This window comes from Myzus persicae, unplaced genomic scaffold (assembly GCF_001856785.1).
Source record: "Myzus persicae strain clone G006 unplaced genomic scaffold, MPER_G0061.0, whole genome shotgun sequence".
NCBI classification, from domain to species: Eukaryota; Metazoa; Arthropoda; class Insecta; order Hemiptera; family Aphididae; genus Myzus; species Myzus persicae.
This window is the reverse complement of record NW_019104333.1, coordinates 259398-273177: the sequence shown is the minus strand read 5'-3', so window position 1 is coordinate 273177 and position 13780 is coordinate 259398. Positions and strand designations below refer to the sequence as shown.

Here is a 13780-nt window from a genome sequence, read left to right as displayed (position 1 = left end):
AATAATGAATTTATTTGAATTCTTGAGATTTTTTATACTACTTAGGGAGTGTCCTGTGGTTATACTAACTTCTTTTTTTAAAATGAGAACCCCCTTTTTTAGAGTAAATATATTTTTTTTAATGCTTGATGTAATTACTTTATTAATTCAAATTAGTAGATTGTATTTACTAAGATGTTTATATAAAGAGTATAAACTATAAAGATAATTATACTTATTAAAAATGGATTTAAAAAAAAATATAAAATATATCCTAATATTGGATCTAGAATTCACAATACACCTGGAACATTTTAACAAATTGTAAATGTTGATAGATTAATATTAATAATCTACTAAAATGATAAAGTCCCCATAACCATCATATTTCCCAAACCCATTAAGAACCTGCCCTTATTATTCCTTAGTACACAATATCAAATAACTCAAAAACTACTCATTTGAATTTCGATTTTGATACTTCCATATACTCAGAAAAATTATTCACTATATTAAGTAAAGTAGATAAGGACATTTCATTCAAAAATACAAGCATTTATTACCACAAGCCTTTTTTTAAATAGTAAAATAAATCTAATGAATTTTAAACTATGAACTGTTAGAGTTTTAATATATTTAAAAATTCCAAAAATCAAATTTCAAATACCTATCTATATAATTGTATAAAACATGGGATGAGCACGGTTAGTGAATCACCTTGTTTATGACAGTTTTTAGTTGAAATATTGTTGTTGAATAAGATTAATTTTACAAAATTCAACAGTGTCTAAAATCCAACGTAGAAAATGTGTGCTCACTATACCTTTATTTTATTCAATTATTATTAGAATAAAATTTAAAATTATGGTCATAACAAATTTTGAAGTATATGAAAAATTTAAGTTGCTGCCGAGTGATTAATATGTAAATACCACCATTTTTTTGAAAACTTGAATCACATTAATAAAACTGTTGGCAAGAACATCGCAGAATTAAGGCGCCACATGAGTAGTAGATATCCTAGTCTCGTATTATAATCATCGTTGACTATGACAAATAAACAGAAGCATACAATTGTATAAAAAAGTAATTCAAGAAATTCAAGTTTAAAAAAACACCATAAACGCATTGTCGGTGAGTATAACTAAACTATAATACCACTAGGCAACTAATAGACACTTCCTAAATAATACATTTAGCAGAATATATATACCTATATTACTTATTATATACATTATACAGTCATATATAATCTTTTAGATTACGAGTGGAGGGATATATTGGCTTTACAGTGTGTTTTTTGTGTGTCCACACAATTCAATTTATTTAAAATATTTACTGCATTTCATAACCCAAACTTATTTACATCTTTCTTATAGATCTGTGATTTGTACAATAAATATCCCCAGACTACAATAATATTACTCACAACCACATGAAAATAATTGAACAAAAATATTTTAAACGTTAATAAGTGAAATTACTACATTTTCAATATTTAATTACAAATATATAGTATACACTAATAGTATGGGTAAACTTTTCATTAAAAAAATGTATATGTAATAGATCATTTTCAAACATTACTAATAATTTTATTTTTTTATCGAGTTAAGGCTTCAACTTCTAGGGTCATTAGTCTGAGGGTTATTAAGAAGGTTTTTAACTATGGGGGAGGGTAAGGTAGATTAGAACAGGTGTATATTACATGGCAAATAATAATCGGAACGTAACTTCGATACAACGCAAAAAAACTGTGCCGATGTTTGGATTATATCTATTTTCGTACTTAACTTTGAGACGCTTCTAGTATGCAGCCCAAATTTTCCGGTAAAGCACTATTGAGCATAAAACTGTTGAGCATAGAATATTTTATGTGATGATGCCGCATTCACGTTGCCGACATTTTGTAATTTGTTATTTTCACGTATTACACCAATTGTTATGATACCCGACGCGAGCCATGAGCCGAGCCCATCTTTATCGACAATGTTAACGATTGATAAATTAGTTCCGGACCTAAAATTCATCTTTCAACCAATATTTAAATCGTAAGAATACGGAATCTCTACTAATGTAATTAAACCAACTTGGAAACAGATACCAAGGCATATCAATTAAATGTATTATTATAAATTTCAACTTACGATTGGCAGTAACCAGAAAATATGAATATTTTATCATTGTTATTATCAAACAGATCTATATACTATTAAAACGTGACTATATTATTATTGACTAATATTGATTTATAAATATTTTGATTTTATTATTTTCATAGGCATAATTATTATGTCCCTATATTATTATTATTATGAATTATTACTATCAAACAGATCTATACAATATTATAATGTGACTATATTATTGATGTTATTTATTGTTTGACATGTTATATTTTGAATTATTATGAAGAATGATTATATAATTAAATATTTTTGTATGATACAGTTCAAGATTGAAAATGACAACGTTACAGTTTCTATGTTTAATCGTGTAGCAAAAAAAGTGTTTAATGCTCAATCGTGTCTCAGCCAAATGTTCAACCAGTGGCGAAAATGCCTAGGTGCAGGAGGGCACTTGCCCCCTCCAAAAAATATAATTTTGTGGGAGGTTTATGTGTACCTATAATCTATATGGTGGATTCTAGAGTCTAGACCTAGTAGATGGTAAATGTCATTGAATTAATAATTATGTTGTAAATTTAATATTGTACTGATTAACTTTTGGAACTCACAATGATTAATGATGGTTGGTGAGTACCGGACGGTAAATTTCTAGTAAATATATTCAAAAATAAAATGATTTACTCCACTTACTCCACTGTTGTCTACCCTAATAATAAAAGTATAATTAACTTACCCGGGTGTATTATATTATTATGGCATATAATCGATATCATCTATCACGCCTTATTGACAATATAAATGATGTATAATAATTAAAAATTATGAGAATTATTTATAAAAATAATGTTTAGCAGAGCGTGGTTTCGATCCACGGACCTCTGGGTTATGGGCCCAGCACGCTTCCACTGCGCCACTCTGCTTGTGAGGAATGTACTTCGGCCATGTATAAATATGTACAAAACTGATAAATAGCCGATAAATAAACACATTTGAATACCCAGTTTAAAGCATATACGGTTACAATTGTTGTTCACTTGTCTATCTCAAATAGTTATTACATAATATATTGATACAGTATAATTAGGTAGTATAGGTACCTCAACGTATCTATAACTGTGTATTTATAACGTACGATACTAAATTTCCATATAGCAACTCCAGTACTCCACCATCTGCAGAACACTTAACAATTATTGAGTACTTTTGTGTGCAAACCCAATTTCTATATTAAATAAAGGTAACAATAACATAATACGTTGTGTACATATACGGTATAGATACCTACGCGTTTTAGTGTATAAAAACGACTGTATGTTTGGAAAAATAAGAGTGCCCGAAATACGAACACCGGCCGTTAAGAGCGACGAGGGTCTCGCTGGCTAGTTATAAACGGCATCGAAAGCGTCGCCAGGGGGGTATTTTAATTTTTCGTCGACTGTTTAAGACGAGATTGTTATTTTAATTCACTTGCAAATTTTGTCTCCGACCACTCATAGCAATAATACAAGTTCACTGCCAAAAATCACCCGATTAAACACGAACAACGAAATCGATACAACGAACCAACCAGGAGAAACCGGCCCAACCATTCCATCAGAAGATACCGTATTATGCGATCCAGTCGGCGTAGTAGAATTAGAAGATATTACCGATGACGTCATGCAGCCCGAAGTGGAATCACTAGACGAGGTCGTGTCGTCTCTTCTTCTAAACGATGTCATCGAGACGTTGTGCAAAGATGTAGTTTCGGAACTGGCCTGCGGAGACGAAGTATCGCATCTCTCCGAAGCGCCCGGGTCGTCCGGGCAAGATGCGATGTTGAACGTCGGCCCGGAGGAGCAGGCTGCAGATGAACCAGTAGACGAGTTAATAATGTTAGTGGAAGACGTGCCGGCCGAGGCCGAAGCAAAAGTGGAGGAGTCGGGTGAACTGGAGCATCCGCCATCAGACAAGAAATGCTGCAAACCTCCTCCAGGTGGGCGATCACGGAGGATCGTCGCCACCGTCTGTAGGGGAGTGAGACGTGTAACCCGTCTTCTGATGTGCGGTTGCCTCCGAGGGGAGTAACCCGGAGTTCACGACTCCCTCCTCCTTGGCCGAGGAGCATCACGGCCCAAGACGGCGGCACACGTAAGGGATTGACACGGGAAAGAGCACACGGTAAAAGGCGGTATGTCGCCCGAATACGTCCCCCGGCCACTCGCGACGCGACGAGTTAGCGGTTGTTGGCGTCGCCTGCAGTGACGCACGACGACACGGCTCGGCGGCTAGTTGTACCGGCGTGAGCACCGATTCCGCCCCGGCGGTACTTCGACGATGGCAGAGCGTGCACGAAGGCGAGTTGTGCCGTCGGCGGTGGAGACTTTAAAGCACGACAAGTGCGAGTGATAGAGCTAAGCTAGGAATTGGAAGTCGCGGCATCGCCGGAACCGCGGAAATTCGATTATGAGTTTCAGGGTACGGCGGCGCGAGACTCTCGGACGGCTACCGGCTTACATTTATTTTTGTATTGTACTTTTTATTTTAAAATAAAGTACCCACCTATTTGTATACTATTTAAAAAATAGGTACTGATTGTCGATCGATAATATATTTGTTATCTCTACAATACCTATAAAAGTGTTTAAAATTGTATACGTTCAACAATGTAGAAACTGAAAATTATTTTATCTGGTGATTCAATGATCATGAGTATTCATGACATTTCATGTTGTATAAACGCGTTCATAGTTCAGTTTCTGAAATATTAATTATGTGGAGCAATCGACAATCACAAATTAATTATTGTTATTGATAATAATCCAATGATATAAACCAATATAAAAGGCTAAAAAAAGGAATATTTTACTAATTAAGGATGAAAAATGCATAATTATTGTTAGCAGAGCGTGGTTTCGATCCACGGACCTCTGGGTTATGGGCCCAGCACGCTTCCACTGCGCCACTCTGCTTGTGAGGAATGTACTTCGGCCATGTATAAATATGTACAAAACTGATAAATAGCCGATAAACAAACACATTTGAGTACCCAGATTAAATCATAGACATTTACATAATTACAATAATTAAAGTTTAAAAATTAATCAATCAATCATTTTCATGTGGTCGTAACTCGTAAGTAATATTGTAGTGTGGGGCGGGTTTTATTCCGATTACCCTATATGGTATATACATTTATAAATGTTTTAATATTATAATTATTATGATATATACTATAATATTATATTATAATAACTCTTATTTTATAATAGATAAAACAATAAACGATTATTAAGATATTGTCAGTGCATCGCAAAATTTGAAACAAGCATGATAATCTCAGATTTATTTACAGTACATTCCAATAATTCATATAATTACTGCTCTCGTTCAGGTAATTGAAGAAAAAATATTTTTAATCTAAAATTCTATTATTAGGGGCAGTTATAGAATATTGTATTTTAACGACTTACAAATATAGATTATATTATTATATCATGTCATTTTTTGTATTCATTTACCATTTTAAATATGACATTTGTAATGAATTTCATAATGGTTTATTCTATGCATCTTAGTGCTTTATTTTTAAGTAAGACTTGAATAGTATACACATTTAAAAATAAAATGTACTCTCAGATCACAATATTCCATATAGTTTTTTATATTTCAAATTTCAAAAGATAAGTGATATTTTTAATAAATCAAATTGTCATAGAATAAAGTGGTTTTTTTTATACCTAAATTAAAACTAAATAAACAAAATTTAATAAATGTGATTTTAGTTACAAACATACAGTAAAACAAAACTGTATTATTTTAACAATTTAATTCAAAGACCTCGCAGTGTTTGTTTAATAAACTACACAACTGAAGAATATAATTTGTTTTAACTGAATTTAAATGTGTACCATGTGTGTAATTTAAAAGTTGTTAGCTACCTATGTATAATGTATATTCAAAATGAACGCTATACTTATTTTTACTAATTTTAGATTCTGAGCAGAAAGATAAATATATTGGTTAGTGACATTTTACAATGATGATGTAGTTTTTTTTTGTCTGAAGACATCTAATTATAGTTTAAAAAAACGTTCCTATCTTTAACATTTAAATCGTTTCTGGTAAAAAATTGAATTTTTTTTGTACTTTATGGTTTTTAAGAACCTGCACTTTCTAGTACTTTTTAAAATAGATGTGGAAAACAAAAAAAAATTAGAGAAAATCAGGAATTTTTACTCAATACCAGTTTTCAACAAAATTTATTTTGTTTTTTGTTATAATTCAAAAACACATAACCTAAAGAACAAGAAATTGTTAAAAAATATTTATATATGAATTTTTAAGACGTTGTTATAATTTTAACAATTTTTTTGTCTTTTTTAGTTTTCATGCGACTAATGTATGATATAATTTTTGTTTGTGGGTGAATTATCACGAACATGTAATATAAAGGTCCTCGCAAGTTTTTCTTACCACAACTAAAAATATCAAAAAGACATATGCTCACAATTATTTATTATTTTATTAGTGTTTAAATTTTAACAAAAATCATCAAAATTGATAAATTGTATCCCTCAGAGGTATGAAATTAATGTAAGATGTAACACAGAGTTTCTCATAATTTTCTTTAAAACAACAAAAAAAGTTGTAGTGTAAAAGCCCTTTCATTTGTTATGAGTGTTTGAATTTAATTAATCATCAAAATTGTGTAGATATATACATATCCTTTTGCTGACAGAGTAGGTAAATAAGCATGTAAGAAAACATCAGACCGTCTCCACTCAGGATCGTTCTTCATCGTGCACAATGATTTATCATTAATTATTATGTTCGTGTTGAACACGCATCCGTTGCAGCCTACATGTAGTTAGTTACTCATTGACCAAGAGAAAATAGTTATTTCAATTGAAGTAATAACATTTTCTTTTTCACTTTATTATAAAAATTTTACCAAGGTCATCACCTACGCGATAATTGCGTACAGACATCATGATTTATTTTAGCAATACATAAATATCTAAAATAGTCCCACCCTGCAGTTTCATTTGTATAATCGCAACTCCCAAGGTTAGCGAAAATAAACATATTTGAAATATTATGTTGTAAATTAGGTACTTGTGGCGCAAATATAATGATTTTAGTTAAAAACCTTCCGAAATTGTTAACATGCTTTCTCAAGCAATACACGAGTAATATATCATATATTTAGAGATAGGTATATTTCTCCTGACTTTCTCTGACAGGGCCAAAACTAAACTTATAAATATTGACTTGAGCCCCCGAAAGATCCCTTAGATGTGTACATCCACACATTTATTTAATAATCGTACACGATAATACGATATAGATAATAATCAACTTTGTCTTGTAAATTGATGTATGTCAAACTTAAATTATTGCGGCAGGTGGTTATTTTTGTAAATAAATACACAATAAATATAGATTTTGCTACACAGTTTAGTTAAATTTATAAGACGCGGCTGTACTGCACCAAATATTAATTAGGCAATTAAAGTATTTTGTACTATGCATAAACAAAAGTAAAAAAAAATTAATATTTTTAAAAAATGTTGACAAAACATATTAAAAACTTGATAAGTAATAATATATTTTATGAATTTGAAATTCAAAATTATTAATTGTCATAAAATAAATTAATAATTTAAGCAATTTAACGTTTTATAATCTAAAATGTTTACTGTTTTCAATTTAGGACTGTTTGCATGTATACCTAGTACTATATTATTCTCAGTCTCCAGTTCTGGGATATGGATGAAACGTTCTCTTCAATGAATAGTTATGTTTGTTGACGCCACTAGACGGGTGTTTATTTTTTTGTCAATACTTAGATCCATGTGTGATCAAGTTGCGAACAGTGAGCCTCATGCGTCCTGCAGAAGAATTTATCCAGCCCGCAGACAAGAAAAAAAAAATTAATTTTGATTAATTGCTTATTCGATATTTATTTTTTTATTGTTATTGTGTGAAATCCCTGAAATTCCTTAATCCTGAAAATTAATATCATGAGTAACATAAAATACGTTAAAAAATGATGGAACTAAGCCCGTATATAGATTTTCAACGTTTTCATTCATATGTGTAAGCACTAAGCACCTATATATATTACAGAACGAGCATATATTATTATTTTTAAGTTTATTCTTAAATTCAGATTTTTTTGATTTGCAAAAACATTTATTTATTAAAATGTATAATATTAATAAACATTTTTATGAATAAGATGTTACTATTATTCATGTATCGACGTACAATATACATCATAAATGTAGTAGGTGCCTGCCTAATTTACTATACTGCAGAGACGCGTGGTGCACGTCGTGACTTAAAAGCCACGAATAACCGATGAAGTTATGCAGTCAAACACTCAAACATACGAATTATTAAAGATAGACCTACCCAGTTAAGCGTACACCGCTGCGTAATTTCAAAAAACAAGACGTTAGTGGGCCTTGAAAAGAAATATGCATTTGTTTGAAGTAATCCGTGGGAAACGCCGATTTACTCACATACTCGGCGAACGAAGCATGTAAACGGTCGGAATGGCGCTTACGGGGTCAACTTTGGTAAACAAGAACATGTCATGCGGAAAATATGCAAACAATTCGGGGTCGGACGAGGCCGCGAGGACAAGCGGGGGAGAACGCGGCGCTCTATTTTCGTCGACGCATTCTTTGCGGCCTCACGGCGGCGGCAGAGGTGGCGGCCATACGAATCGCGCCAAAAATACGAAACACCTATTGCACCCGCCGCACCGTTCGTGGATTTCACGTATATACAGATATACTGTACATTACATATTATTATAGTGTTGACCGCCGCCGCCGCTGCCGCCACGCAATAAAAGCTCCCGAGACCTCTGCTCGTGCGGCTCTCCCCCGCGCGACGAATTCCATTCACGGCAATCGTCAAGAAACATTCCTTCCCAAAATCCAGTAACCTAAATAATATTATAATCTTTATTTAAATATATATGAGACACTATAACCGCGTTAGTGCGTTAATATACTTAATATGATCTTCGTTATGTTGAGACGTTTGGAATTTAACGTGACTCCAACTTTATATGTGGAAGAAAAAACTGCATTAACTACGCCTGTGCAAAGCAATAACTACATTATATATGGTCTATACATAGTAAACACAATTATTACGGGGTACATTGATCTCACAGATCACGATGGTCAATAATGATCATATTGATTTTATTTATACATTGTATTGTTTTAGCCAAAAATAGTTTTCGATATTTGGTTGGTAGATTATAAACCCCATTCCTCAGGTTTAAGAGTTACACGAAATGGTGACCAAGAAAAACACGAGGAAACAATGAAAAGCATTATAGTATGTACCAGCCTATAATATTATAATCTGAATTGTGAAATGAAAAATATGAATAACACCGTGAATTTACAAATTATAAACGATAAAAACAGAAATATTCGAAAAGACAACTGAACCGATAACGAAATTTTTAGTTCGAATTTAAAATTAAAAAGAAATTTGACATACTCGGCCTTATAAATGTATTTGATGGATTTAAACCAAAATAAAATTACGTATACGGGCATACGGCTATACAACAATGAAACTGGATGTAATATAAGTTGTTGTTGAAAACATGAAATTTTTAAGTTATGTTCTATGTACATTGTACATATAATAATATAATATGTGATATTATATACATATAACATTGTACATTTTGGTGGTTTTATTACTTATCTTGTAACATAGTACACTTAACATGCACAATTCATTGAATTCAATTTGTTCTTGACTTTCAAAATCAGAATGACTGAATCCTAAATTTATACCGACAAGCTGTTGAATGTATATGAATACTATTATACATTTGTATATTGTACCTCTTATCATTTATGGAAATTCTAAGAAGAGATTAAATATTATAACAATATGTCAATATAAGTCGAACACTAGCTATATCGTTTTTATGATTCCAGTATTCCACCGTTGAATATTTAAAAACTAAAATTTGGAATTTGGAATGAATTCTATATCAGGAACCGTAAAGTTATATGTTATAAATTACAGATTGTATTATCACAGAATAACTTTAAATTAAAAACATTTTATAATTAATTTATTGTGTGGTAAGAAATTTGTCGGAAGTAGGAATAAATAAAAACTATATTCAAGTTTTTGAAATAAAAATATTTAGCCCTCCTCAACACGCATAACATAAGCAATGCGCCAATGCTTATTAAGCATAAAGATCAAATGCAGTTGAAATGTTACAATACTAATAATAATTATTAAACTTCCTAGTTCTTCTGTGACCGCAACATAGTAGGGTTTAAGTGATCGGTACAGTATATAATAATAATAATAATTATTATTATTATTATTATTTTTGTTATTATGATTATGAGTTATGGCGATGATGAATTTTACATTGAGTGAACAGTGATGACTGGTGAGAGTCGGTCAAATAACAAAAACAAAACTTTAAAATAACAATAATAATAATAATTATTATTATTACAAGAAGAAAAACATCAACAACCGCGACGGTGCATTGGTCCGTTTGAGCGCGCGGCGATCGTCGAACACGGCGCGGCGTCGTGCGACGTACCGGAGGAGTGAGTGTTATAAAAGCTCGTGTCCATCCGCATTCTCGAAACAGCCGACTGCGGACATCATGGCCAGCACCGCGGTACTACTGAGCAGGTATTCATCGCGGTCCGCGGAACCGCTGCACGACCGTCGCAATAACAGGGTTCCCGTCAACGGAGGGTCCTCAATCGTTCTCGACAGATCGGACTTGTGAGTACCTCATATATTACTATATTATAATATACCACGAGGAGTGTTTCCCGCTAAAAAAATATTTGTTTGAAAAAAAATCGAATTAAATTGCACCAGCGATTTTTTTGTGTTTTAAGATTTTGATTGCAATCGAATGACGTTATATTATTAACACAATGTTGTTGTTGTTACCTATACAGGTTTAGCGTGTCTCCCGTTTGTCCAGGACTGGCTCTCTGCGGCGCTCTGTCCATTTACACGGACAAAGAGACGGTGGCCGCGCTCCGGCCTACGTGCCTGGTCAATTGCGCCGGCGAACTTCCAGACACGCCACTACCGGACACCGTGCACAGGTACCACAAGGTACCGGTGGCGGACACCGTGGATACCGACCTCGGACCACACATGGACACGGTTACCGATCTCATACACCAGGTACAATATACCGACAACCTACATAATACACAATACCTACCTACCATTATTATTCAAATTGATGATGCACTGACACACCAATTATTTTCAACGATTCAGACCATAACACTCTCCGTGATTCAAACAACCCACGTAAAGCGCATATAGTTACACCTAGTGTGTTATATTTATGTATGTATTCAAAGTGCACTGCACTATCCTCTGTCCATCACTCGAGTGAGAGTATTGATATATGTTGAATACATATTATAATTTATACATTATAGATACTGATAAATGGTAATGGATTATATTTATAATACATATCAAACAAGCTTGAATTTATCATAGGGAGGATTCTGCGTCAATATTTATTGTGTACGATTTTAAATAATATTTTAACGTTTTTAACGTCATTTTGATTTTGTAATTTAATGGGAATAAGAAATCTAATGAAAAAAATATGTGATCGTGTATAATATACTACATATCTAAAAATAGAGTTGTAACCATTTGGAAATATGAATGCCGAATGGGATTCCAGCCCGACACCAAATTAATAAGTTTAAATTAAAAAACTCATGAGTATACATGTTCTTTAGTGCTATACAATACCCAAGTGACTAAGTCGTGTGCCATACAATTGACATCATTAATATTATGAATTTGTTAACTTTCAATTTAATTAATAATAATAACAAGAATAGAATTCTGCAATAATATTAAAATTAATTGTCTATATTACAACAGCGTTGTTAATTACCCATGCAATAGCATAAAATAGGTATAATATATACTGCGATAGTTTTACCAATTCATTTGATTAGGTAAATTTATTCATTCCAATAATGTTATTAGAAAAATAAAGTTTATTTAATCTTCCAATGAATAAATATTATTTTAATTTGATAATAATGCCGTCTATATTGTCTTATTGTACCTTTTATGAATAATAAATGTACCTAAAAGAACACTACAAGTACATAACATTTATTATTATTTAAGTATTCAGTGATTCTACCTTAGTAAGGAATTATCAAATATATACCTACTTAATTATTTGTCATGTAAAAAAATATTGGACAAATAAACAAACAAAAACAACTATTTACTAAAACTATTTATATTAAATTGTATATGTTCATACTTTAGAACTCTATCAAATAGTTATAAGTTTAAATGTTAACCATCCCATTTATTTTATATAAATATTTATTTAATCATTGAAACCGGTGTCGAATTAAAATGTTTTATAAATTATTAAAGTTATCTAAATTGATACATATATAAACAAAAAAATGTGCACATACGTGATACATTTACTAGTATCGAATATAGGCCAGGGAACACGTAGGATTTATCGCTTGGCGCCCATCCCGGTATGCAATTCCTATGGGCCGTTGGCCCGTCAAACAAGCATGAAAGAAAACGCACTGAAAACCGGAAAATAAGCTGTTGTCAGTTAAAAACAAAAATGGCTGTCAACGGTATTTTGAAAAGTTTCTGCCAGAAACTTAAAAAAAATGGAAATCAAGAGGTAGATATTTATAGGATTGCGACTAGTAAAAAACAAACATTGGGTGTATTTATAAATTCGTAGGAAGAATGAGCAGGTAATACTTGTCCGCCAGCTTAATTTAGAAGTAAACAACAGACATGTGCATCATATTATGGGTGTTATAGCTGTAACCGTAAGAAACGGAAGGTTCTAATTCCGTTTTAAGTATTTTTACTATCTATCGGAACCTAAGGATGTCCAAAAACAAAATTATAAATTGTTACAACATTATTTTAAAATTATATATGCCATCATTCCAATGGTTACATATATTACAATGTTACAACATTAAATAATATTTTTAATTCCGAAATTATATAAAAAAAAAACATTATTGAACCAAATTAACATAATATTGAGTATGTTAATAGCTATGATTAATAACACATTCGATATTTTTTATTTTGTTGTAGGAATATATTTCTGGAGGTACGACAATAATACATTGTGCAGCTGGAGTTAGTAGATCAGCTGCTTTTTGCATAGCATACTTGATCAAGTATCGTTGTATGACCATGAGTAATGCATATCGTCACGTAGCCAAATGCAGACCTTGCATAAATCCAAATACAGGATTTATCAGTCAGCTAATAGAATTCGAAGGAAAATGTAGAGAGGAATAGCTGTGAATAAAATAATGTTTATAATACACAAAAATCATTCCAAACATAAATTATAATTGTATTGTATAGCTAGTATTGTAAGCTTTTTAAATGTCTTAATAATTCCTACAGAATTATAATTTTCGTTTAAAATTTTAAAATGGTAAATGTTATATGTCTACTATTATTTAAATTATAGGATATACCTAATACCTATATAATATATTTTATCCTTTAAGTACCTATTATTTATAATAAATAATAATGTAAATATACAAAATTTAAACAATCTAGAAAACAATTTCAATGTCCATATGTACCTATATACC

At 31.6% G+C, this 13780-nt stretch overlaps 1 protein-coding gene and 2 non-coding genes across 3 annotated transcripts; 1 reads left to right on the top strand and 2 right to left on the bottom strand.

Moving 5' to 3' along the window:
* Positions 1 to 2717: 2717 nt before the first annotated feature.
* On the top strand, positions 2718 to 13570 carry LOC111041224. Its single transcript, XM_022325441.1, has 6 exons — positions 2718 to 2734; positions 3605 to 4124; positions 9339 to 9452; positions 10618 to 10895; positions 11078 to 11312; positions 13263 to 13570. Exons 1-6 carry the CDS (start codon positions 2718 to 2720, stop codon positions 13470 to 13472), a joined length of 1374 nt encoding a protein of 457 aa, XP_022181133.1. The 3' UTR covers positions 13473 to 13570.
* On the bottom strand, positions 2957 to 3028 carry Trnam-cau. Its single transcript has one exon. It is a non-coding gene; the product is annotated as a tRNA-Met (tRNA).
* Positions 4988 to 5059, bottom strand: Trnam-cau. Its single transcript has one exon. It is a non-coding gene; the product is annotated as a tRNA-Met (tRNA).
* Positions 13571 to 13780: the final 210 nt, after the last annotated feature.